The sequence below is a fragment of the Pristiophorus japonicus genome, unplaced genomic scaffold (assembly GCF_044704955.1).
Source record: "Pristiophorus japonicus isolate sPriJap1 unplaced genomic scaffold, sPriJap1.hap1 HAP1_SCAFFOLD_983, whole genome shotgun sequence".
Classification (NCBI taxonomy): Eukaryota; Metazoa; Chordata; class Chondrichthyes; family Pristiophoridae; genus Pristiophorus; species Pristiophorus japonicus.
Genome location: NW_027254912.1, coordinates 127179 through 137908, shown reverse-complemented (window position 1 = coordinate 137908; position 10730 = coordinate 127179). Strand labels below are relative to the sequence as shown.

At 59.1% G+C, this 10730-nt stretch overlaps 1 protein-coding gene across 3 annotated transcripts in view; it reads left to right on the top strand.

Moving 5' to 3' along the window:
• Positions 1 to 835: 835 nt before the first annotated feature.
• LOC139258433 (properdin-like) overlaps positions 836 to 10730 on the top strand; it is an 82716-nt gene continuing 72821 nt past the window's right edge. For all 3 annotated transcript variants that reach the window (XM_070874785.1, XM_070874784.1, XM_070874786.1), the window contains exons 1-4: positions 836 to 1245; positions 4729 to 4879; positions 9322 to 9482; positions 10453 to 10623. In XM_070874785.1, coding sequence (XP_070730886.1) covers positions 1191 to 1245; positions 4729 to 4879; positions 9322 to 9482; positions 10453 to 10623 — 538 coding nt within the window. In that variant the 5' untranslated portion in view covers positions 836 to 1190. The remainder of the gene's footprint in view (positions 1246 to 4728; positions 4880 to 9321; positions 9483 to 10452; positions 10624 to 10730) is intronic.

Below are 10730 nucleotides of genomic sequence, written 5' to 3'. Positions count from 1 at the left end.
GGGTCAGTGGGTGGGTGGGTGGGTCTGTGGGTGGGTGGGTGGGTCAGTGGGTGGGTCTGTGGTGGGTGGGTGGGTCAGTGGGTGGGTGGGTCTGTGGGTGGGTCTGTGGTGGGTGGGTCAGTGGGTGGGTGGGTGGGTCTGTGGGTGGGTCTGTGGGTGGTGTATGGTCCGGGGTGAGGGAGGACACGGGCCAGATGTTTCACCAGCTGTGCCCACGATCCAGGCAGATTTTTGTATTTCTTTTCCAAATGGGCTTAAAATGGATTTCAAACAGTTCAAATACATGAGATCATCGGAGAAATCCCCAGGGCCTTCCTTCCCTCCCCGCTTCCTCTGTTTCCCCCTCCTCCCCCTCCTCCTCCTCCTCCTCCTCCTCCTCCTCCTCCTCCTCCCCCTCCTCCTCCTCCTCCCCTCCTCCTCCTCCTCCCCTCCTCCTCCTCCCTTCCTCCCCCTCCTCCTCCTCCTCCTCCCTTCCTCCTCCTCCCTTCCTTCCTCCTCCTCCTCCTCCTCCCTCCTACCCTTTCTCTCTCTCCTCCTCCCATCCCTCACCTCCACCCCATCTCCTACCCCCCTCTCCTCTCCCCCCTCCTCTTCCTCCTCCCCTCCCCCTCCTCCCCCTCCCCTCCTCCTCCTCTCCCTCCCCCTCCTCCTCCTCCCCTTCCCCTCCTCCCCTCCTCCTCCTCCTCCTCTCCCTCCCCCTCCTCCTCCTCCTCTCCTTCCCCCTCCTCCCCTCCTCCTCCTCTCCTTCCCCCTCCTCCTCCTCCTCCTCCCCCTCCTCCTCCTACCCCTCTCCTCCCTCTCCCCCTTTACTCCCCTGAGGGAGATGGGTGGGGGGGGGTGGGGGGGCGTATTATGAAGCAGCCATGGGATCAGCACCTTCCCCGGCCCCTCCCTGCCCGCTCTCGGGGTCAGCTGGGTGTTGGGTTGGACGGACGGGGGCGGGGGGCCACTTGCCGGAATTTGCCTTTTGTTTTCCCAGCAACCGAGGTCACAGCCTCCCAAAATAAACATTGACTGACGAGTGGACGCTTGCCCAGGCCAACGAACCCGCGCTCACTTCCTGTGTCAGCGAAAGACTCTTGCTGTGGGCCACGTCCCCAAGGGCACACAACCCAGCTTTCTCCCCTCGAGCGCGGGAGTGGGACGTGAGACACCGCACAGGCCTACGGCTCGGCAAACCAGGTTCCGCCATGGGGGACCCTGCCCTGGTTCTCAGCACCCTCTGCCTCCTCGCTACATCCGCAGGTAGGTGTTTGCAAAGCCGCTCTTGCCCACCCCCCCCCCAGAGCGTGGCTGTCAATCAGATGTCGCTTCAGTGATAGATCGGCACAGCCCCCTCCCACCCACCCCGGACAGCGGGCGCCGAGACCCCCGTCTGCCCCAGGCCCCCGATCTTCCGAGACCCCCCGTCTGCCTCCCCCCCCGCCCTCAGACAGCAATCACTGAGACACCCCCCATCTGCCCCTCCCTCCCAGACAGCAATCACCGAGACCCCCCAATCAGCACCCCCCCCCCCCCAGACAGCAATCACCGAGACCCCCCAATCAGTACCCCCCCCCCCAGACAGCACTCACTGAGACCCCCCAATCAGTACCCCCCCCCCAGACAGCAATCACCGAGACCCCCCAATCAGTACCCCCCCCCCCAGACAGCAATCACTGAGACCCCCCAATCAGTACCCCCCCCCAGACAGCAATCACCGAGACCCCCCAATCAGAACCCCCCCCCAGACAGCGATCACCGAGACCCCCCAATCAGCACCCCCCCCCAGACAGCAATCACCGAGACCCCCCAATCAGAACCCCCCCCCAGACAGCACTCACTGAGACCCCCCAATCAGTACCCCCCCCCAGACAGCACTCACTGAGACCCCCCAATCAGTACCCCCCCCCCCAGACAGCAATCACCGAGACCCCCCAATCAGTACCCCCCCCCCAGACAGCACTCACTGAGACCCCCCAATCAGTACCCCCCCCCCCCAGACAGCACTCACTGAGACCCCCAATCAGTACCCCCCCCAGACAGCACTCACCGAGACCCCCCAATCAGCACACCCCCCCCCCAGACAGCACTCACTGAGACCCCCCAATCAGTACCCCCCCCCCCCAGACAGAAATCACTGAGACCCCCCAATCAGTACCCCCCCCCCCAGACAGCACTCACTGAGACCCCCCAATCAGTACCCCCCCCCAGACAGCACTCACTGAGACCCCCCAATCAGCACCCCCCCCCCAGACAGCAATCACCGAGACCCCCCAATCAGCACCCCCCCCCAGACAGCAATCACCGAGACCCCCCAATCAGCACCCCCCCCCCAGACAGCAATCACCAAGACCCCCCATCAACCCCCCCCCAGACAGCGATCACCGAGACCCCCCATCAACCCCCCCCAGACAGCGATCACCAAGACCCCCCATCAACCCCCCCCAGACAGCAATCACCGAGACCCCCCAATCAGCACCCCCCCCAGACAGCAATCACCGAGACCCCCCAATCAGCACCCCCCCCCCAGACAGCAATCACCAAGACCCCCCATCAACCCCCCCCAGACAGTGATCACCGAGACCCCCCAATCAGCACCCCCCCCAGACAGCGATCACCGAGACCCCCCAATCAGCACCCCCCCCCCCAGACAGCAATCACCGAGACCCCCTCCCATCAACCCTCCCCAGACAGCGATCACCGAGACCCCCTCCCATCAACCCTCCCCAGACAGCGATCACCGAGACCCCCTCCCATCAACCCTCCCCAGACAGCAATCACCGAGACCCCCTCCCATCAACCCTCCCCAGACAGCGATCACCGAGACCCCCTCCCATCAACCCTCCCCAGACAGCGATCACCAAGACCCCCCAATCAGCACCCCCCCCAGACAGCAATCACCGAGACCCCCCCAATCAGCACCCCCTCCCAGACAGCAATCACCGAGACCCCCCATCAACCCTCCCCAGACAGCAATCACCGAGACCCCCTCCCATCAACCCTCCCCAGACAGCAATCACCGAGACCCCCTCCCATCAACCCTCCCCAGACAGCAATCACCGAGACCCCCTCCCATCAACCCTCCCCAGACAGCGATCACCGAGACCCCCTCCCATCAACCCTCCCCAGACAGCGATCACCGAGACCCCCTCCCATCAACCCTCCCCAGACAGCAATCACCGAGACCCCCTCCCATCAACCCTCCCCAGACAGCGATCACTGAGACCCCCTCCCATCAACCCTCCCCAGACAGCAATCACCGAGACCCCCCCATCAGCACCCCTCCCCCCCACCCAGACACCGATCTACGAGACCCTGTCTGCCCCCCCCCCCGCCCCCCCAGACAGCGATCACTGAGACACGAGCAAGGGGGTTGGAGTATAAGAGTGAGGAAGTCCTGCTACAACTGTACAGGGCCTTGGTGAGGCCACACCTGGAGTACTGCGCACAGTTCTGGTCTCCTTATCTGAGGAAGGATACACTTGCCGTGGCGGCGGTACAACGAAGGTTCACCAGACTGATCCCTGGGATGAGAGGGTTGTCCTATGAGGAGAGATTGTGTGGAATGGGCCCATACTCTCTGGAGTTCAGAAGAATGAGGTGATCTCATCGAAACGTACGAGATTCTGAGGAGGATTGACGGGGCAGATGCAGGGAGGGTGTTTCCCCCCCCGGGCTGGGGAGTCTAGAACCAGGGGTCACACTGTCTCAGGGATAAGGGGTCGGCCATTTAGGACTGAGATGAGGAATTTCTTCACTCAGAGGGGGGTGAATCTTTGGAATTCTCGGCCCCAGAGGGCTGTGGGGGCTCAGTCGTTGAGTATATTCCAGGCCGAGATCGCTAGGTATTTGGAGTCTCGGGGGATTGAGGGACTTTTATACTCCATCCCCACATTTACACGGATAGTTCGCACAGAGGACGCAAAGCCTTAAAACCTTCAACTCTTCAACACTGAGAATGAGAAAAAGCCCCTTAGACCCAACGCGTAAATCCAGCCACTTCCTCCCAGCACAGACAGTCTCATTGATCGCTGTCTGGGGGGGGCGGGTGCAAACGGTGTAAGAACGTAAGAAATAGGAGCAGGAGTCGGCCATTCGGCCCCTCGAGCCTGCTCCGCCATTTAATACGATCATGGCTGATCCGATCATGGACTCAGCTCCACTTCCCTGCCCGCCCCCTTATCGGTGAAGAAACTGTCTATCTCTGTCTTAAATGTATTCAATGTCCCGGCTTCCACAGCTCTCTGAGGCAGCGAATTCCACAGATTTACAACCCTCTGAGAGAAGAAATTCCTCCTCATCTCAGTTTTAAATGGGCGGCCCCTTATTCTAAGACCATGCCCCCTAGTTCTAGTCTCTCCCATCAGTGGGAACATCCTCTCTGCATCCACCTTGTCGAGCCCCCCTCATAATCTGATACCTTTCGATAAGATCACCTCTCATTCTTCTGAATTCCAATGAGTAGAGGCCCAACCTCCTCAACCTTTCCTCATAAGTCAACCCCCTCATCCCCAGAATCGACCGAGTGAACCTTCTCTGAACCGCCTCCACTGCAAGTCAGAGAACGTTCATTGTTTGCAGCATGAGGTCACTTCTCGGTTTTCACACCGTTCTCTTGACCATTCGGCCCATGAGCACCCCCTCGCTGACCCACTGAATTTGTTACTGCCCTTCCCGAGGGCCGGGGTGGGGGGGGGTGCGGGCCAAGTCACAGGGACTCCGGTTTAACACACTGTCCTGTGTCAGGGGCCACCGTGGGCCGCTGCTTCAGCGGGGTGAACACTAGGCTTGGAGTCTGCACCGATCTGATTGGAGACGGGATCGAGGAGCACGATTGCTGTCTGAATATCAACTACTGCTTTCAAGCAGGACATAACGGAAACTCCCAACCCTGCCGGTGAGTCACACACAGCTCTCCTTCCCTCCCTCCCTCTCCTTCCTCCTCCCTCCCCCTCCCCCTCTCCTCCCTCTCCATCCTCCCTCCCTCCCTCCACCCATTTATCTAATCCCGTGCTGTACCTGCTCTGAGAGTGTTTGATGGGACAGTGTAGAGGGAGCTTTACTCTGTATCTAACCCCGTGCTGTACCTGCCCTGGGAGTGTTTGATGGGACAGTGTAGAGGGAGCTTTACTCTGTATCTAACCCCGTGCTGTACCTGCCCTGAGAGTGTTTGATGGGACAGTCGAGGGAGCTTTACTCTGTATCTAACCCCGTGCTGTACCTGCCCTGGGAGTGTTTGATGGGACAGTGTAGAGGGAGCTTTACTCTGTATCTAACCCCGTGCTGTACCTGCCCTGGGAGTGTTTGATGGGACAGTGTAGAGGGAGCTTTACTCTGTATCTAACCCCCTGTACCTGCCTTGGGAGTGTTTGATGGGACAGTGTAGAGGGAGCTTTACTCTGTATCTAACCCCCTGTACCTGCCCTGGATGTGTTTGATGGGACAGTGTAGAGGGAGCTTTACTCTGTCTCTAACCCCGTGCTGTACCTGCCCTGGGAGTGTTTGATGGGATAGTGTAGAGGGAGCTTTACTCTGTATCTAACCCCGTGCTGTACCTGCCCTGGGAGTGTTTGATGGGACAGTGTAGAGGGAGCTTTACTCTGTATCTAACTCTCTGTACCTGACCTGGGAGTGTTTGATGGGACAGTGTAGAGGGAGCTTTACTCTGTATCTAACTCCCTGTACCTGCCCTGGGAGTGTTTGATGGGACAGTGTAGAGGGAGCTTTACTCTGTATCTAACTCCCTGTACCTGCCCTGGGAGTGTTTGATGGGACAGTGTAGAGGGAGCTTTACTCTGTATCTAACTCTCTGTACCTGCCCTGAGAGTGTTTGATGGGACAGTGTAGAGGGAGCTTTGCTCTGTATCTAACCCCGTGCTGTACCTGCCCTGGGAGTGTTGGATGGGGACAGTGAGATTCCTCCCTGGGATCTGTTGATCGCACCCAGGGTTCGATTAGATGGCTGAGGATTTGGGGTCGGTGTGGTTGCTGAGATCCCAGCTGCCTGACAAGTGCGTGAATGGGGAAAGTGTGGCGTTGAAATTCAGTCCCGCCGTTTTTGGGGCGTGTGTTCAAAGGCCAAGTTCAGCTTCTCCGCCCAAAGATGAGAGAGCAGCGCTAAACCTGGCAATGTACACTCCCCCTCGGGCACCAACAGATTGCCGACTGAATTCCCTGACCAGCTATTGCCGGCATTGAAGTTGAAAGAACTGTGGGGGGGGGGGGGGACGTTTCCGGAAACTTCTCTGACCCCCCACTTCCCCACAGGTACTATTAATCATCATCATCGCAGGCAGTCCCTCGGAATCGAGGAAGACTTGCTTCCACTCCTAACATGAGGCCTCAGGTGGCTGAACAGTCCAATACCGGAGCCACAGTCCCTGTCACAGGGTGGGACAGACAGTGGTTGAGGGAAGGGGAGGGTGGGACTGGTTTGCCGCACGCTCCTTCCGCTGCCTGCGCTTGGTTTCTGCACGCTCTCGGCGACGAGACTCGAGGTGCTCAGCGCCCTCCCGGATGCACTTCCTCCACTTAGGGCAGGACTGGTCTTTGGGCCCAGGGACTCCCAGGTGTCGGTGGGGATGTTGCACTTTATCAGGGAGGCTTTGAGGGTGGTCCCTTGTAACGTTTCCTCTGCCCACCTTTGGCTCGTTTGCCATGAAGGAGTTCCGAGTAGAGCGCTCGCTTTGGGAGTCTCGTGTCTGGGGGACATGCGGACAATGTGGCCCTGCCCAGCGGAGCTGGTCGAGTGTGGTCAGTGCTTCGATGCCGGGGATCTTGAGACAGCGATTGGAAACTCAAGAAGGGACGAAGTCTAGACGTGAACCCACATCCCATCACTTCCGCGCATTGGCATGGAACACCAATCCGCCTTCACAATATTCAATTGGAGAAAATTTCTGCTCATCCAGAACTGGATGTCGGACACGCAGTCTGGCAATCTGGAGATCGTGAAGGGGTTGAGAGAAGTGGTAGTGAGGTAGAGCTGGGTGTCGTATATGCAGCCTACTCCCTTCCACTCTATGTGCGGTGCTTAACATGGTGCTTAACATAGTGCTTCATTAACTCTGTATACCTCAAGTTTGCCAGCTCCGTGTCGTCTGCAGGAACAGCAACGTCGAGGCAAAGGAGGCAGACAAAAAGCAGGAAACTATAGACCAGTTAGTCTAACATCTGTGGTTGGGAAAATGTTGGAGTCCATTATTAAAGGAGCAGTAGCAGGGCATTTGGAAAAGCAAAATTCGGTCAGGCAGAGTCAGCATGGATTTATGAAGGGGAAGTCATGTTTGACAAATTTGCTGGAGTTCTTCGAGGATGTAACGAACCGGGCGGATAAAGGGGAACCAGTGGATGTGGTGTATTTGGATTTCCAGAAGGCATTTGACAAGGTGCCACATAAAAGGTTACTGCACAAGGTAAAAGTTCATGGGGTTGGGGGTAATATATTAGCATGGATAGAGGATTGGCTAACTAACAGAGAACAGAGAGTCGGGATAAATGGGTCATTCTCTGGTTGGCAAACAGTAACTAGTGGGGTGCCGCAGGGATCAGTGCTGGGACCCCAACTATTTACAATCTATATTAACGACTTGGAAGAAGGGACTGAGTGTAACGTAGCCATGTTTGCTGACGATACAAAGATGGGAGGAAAAGCAATGTGTGAGGAAAATCTGCAAAAGGACACAGACAGGCTAAGTGAGTGGGCACTTCTTATGAGAGATTGCAGAGGGACGTGACCTGGGCCCAGGGGAGCCGAGGGCCTCAGGGGCAGCACGGGCCTAGCCCACACTGTGTGCGATATGTGAGCGCACTAGGTCTGTGCAGCAGAGCTGGTCTCCAGTAGTCCAGGTTGACCCTTGCCCCTGGACCCAGACCTGGCTCTGTCAAGCCCGTGTGGTGGCTGGTGTGCAACGGTCACCCCACGTTAAAAAAACTCCACCCACAGGCATCTTCCACCCTTCAGGATGTAGTTTGGGATCCGGAATATTAGGTCCTTCATTGAAACACCTGTGAACTTTTTGGCATGGAAGCAAGTCATCCTCGACTCGAGGGACTGCCCATGGTGATGATGCTGGGGATGTTGGCCTGGTCGAGGACGCTAACTTTGGTGCGTCTGTCCTCCCGGGGGATTTGCAGGATCTTGTGGAGACAGCGTTGGTGGTATTTGGACGAGGGAACCAAATGTAACATTTCCAAGTTTGCTGACGACACAAAACGAGGTGGCGTTGTGAGTTGTGAGGAGGATGCAAAGAGGTTGCAAGGTGATTTGGATCGGTTGAGTGAGGGGGCAAACACACGGCAGATGCAGTATAACGTGGATAAATGTGAAGTTATCCACTTTGGTAGGAAAAACAGAAGGACAAAGTATTATTGAAAGGGCGATGGCTCTGGAAGTGTCGATGTACAGAGGGACCTGGGTGTCCTTGTACACCGGTCATTGAAAGCTAACAGTTAGGAAGGCCAATGGTATGTTGGCCTTCATTGCGAGAGGATTTGAGTACAGGAGCAAGGAGGTCTTACTCCAGTTATACAGGGCCCTGGTGAGACCACAGCTGGAGTATTGTGCACAGTTTGGGTCTCCTTACCTAAGGAAGGATATACTTGCCATAGAGGGAGTGCAGCGAAGGTTCACCAGACTGATTCCTGGGGTGGCAGGACTGCCGTATGAGGAGAGATTGGGTCGACTGGGCCTGTATTCACTGGAGTTTAGAAGAATGAGAGGGGATCTCATTGAAAGGTATAAAATTCTGACGGGGTTGGACAGACTGGATGCGGGGAGGATGTTTCCCCGGGGCTGGGAAGTCTAGAACAAGGGCTCACAGTCTCAGGATACGGGGTAGGAAATTTAGGAGCGAGATGAGGAGAAATGTTTTCACTCCGAGGGTGGTGAACCTGTGGAATTCTCTACCACAGAAGGCTGTGGAGGCCAAGTCACTGAATATATTTAAGAGGGAGACGGATCGATTTCTGGACACAAAAGGCATCAAGGGGTATGGGGAGAAAGCGGGAATATGGTGTTGGGATAGAGGATCAGCCAGGATCATATTGAATGGTGCAGGCTCGAGGGGCCGAATGGCCGACTCCTGCTCCTGTTTCTTATGTACTGCCCCGGGATCGCCGATGTACTGACAATGGCGGTAAGGCCACTGCATTGTATGCTCGGTGATGTCACCGCATGGGTGGCGGCTGAGCGCGCCATGGCGCTGGCGGGTGGCCATGTCCGGCGGATTTCGGCCAGCGGGAGTCTGGTCGGGGGGGGGGGGGGCGGTGGGGAGGGGGGAACGGCCTGACTGATGGCGGTGCGGTGACCTCTGTGGCCTTGGCGACGCGGTTTGGCAGGCACGCGGCGGAGTGGACGGACTGGTCGGCGTGGTCGGGCTGCACGGTGAGCTGCCGCGAGGGCGTGCAGCAGCGAAGGAGGCGGTGCTACGGGAAGGGGTCGTGCCGGGGCGACGAGGTGCTGCAGACAAGACCGTGCACCGACCGGGATTGCTGCATTGGTGAGTGAGCGGGGGAGGGGGAGGGGGAGGGGGAGTCGAGGGGAGGGGGTGAGGGGGAGATGAGGGGAGGGGGAGCCGAGGGGAGGGGGGGGGCTGCGGGGGGAGGAGGAGCCGAGGGGAGGGAGATGAGGGGAGGTGGAGGCGAGGGGAGGGGGGGCTGCGGGGGGGAGGAGGAGCCGAGGGGAGGGGGAGGAGGAGCCGAGGGGAGGGGAGGCGGGGGGTGGAGTGGGAGCTGAGGGGAGGAGGAGGGGGAGGGGGAGCCGAGGGGAGGGAGGGCAGCGGGGGAGCCGAGGGGAGGGGAGGGGGGGAGAGGCGGAGCCGCGGGGTGGGGAGGGGGAGCTAAGGGGAGGGGGAGGGGGAGATGAGGGGAGGTGGAGGGGGAGCCGAGGGGAGGGGGGGCTGCGGGGGGGAGGAAGAGCCGGGGGGAGGGGGAACCGAGGGGAGGGGAGGGGGAGCCGAGGAGGGGGGGGAAGGGGGAGCCGAGGGGAGGGGGAGCTGAGGGGCGGGGGAGGGGGAGCCGAGGGGAGGGGGAGCTGAGGGGAGGGGAGGGGGAGGGGAAGCCGAGGGGAGGGGGAACTGAGGGGAGGGGAGGGGGAGGGGGAGCCGAGGGGAGGGGGAACTGAGGGGAGGGAAGGGGGAGCCGAGGGGAGGGGAGGGGAGGGGGAGCTGAGGGACGGGGGGTTGGCGGGAGGAGGAGGGAGGTCCGAGGGGTGATGGGGGAGGGGGGGAGCCGAGGGGCGGGGGGAGTGGAGGGGAGGGGAGCCGAGGGGTGGGGAGGGGGGAGGGGAGGGGGGAACACAGTACAGAGGGGTCACGGTACGGGGGGAATTGGTCAGTAAGTAGTCACCAGTTCTCGGGGCGGGGGGGGAGGTGGATTGATCGATCGGGCTATATTTGGGGAAGTGGTTGATCGATTGATGGAAGATGCAGTTGGGGCGGATTGACCGATACTCTGTGTTTGGTGCCCCAGATAACGGCGGCTGGAGTGGGTGGGCTGGCTGGTCAGCCTGTTCGGTCACCTGTGCCTCTGGTCAGCAGCAGAGACAGCGTACCTGCTCACAGCCTCCCCCTTCCTGCGGGGGACAATGTCCGGGGTCTGGCCTCGAGCACCGACACTGTGATACTCAACAGATCTGTCCCAGTGAGTACAGGCGCCATCTCTCTCTCTCTCTCTCTCTCTCTGTTGCTTGTTCTCTGTCTCTCTAGCTCTCTCTGTCTCTCTCTCACTCTGTCTGTCTCGTTCCATCT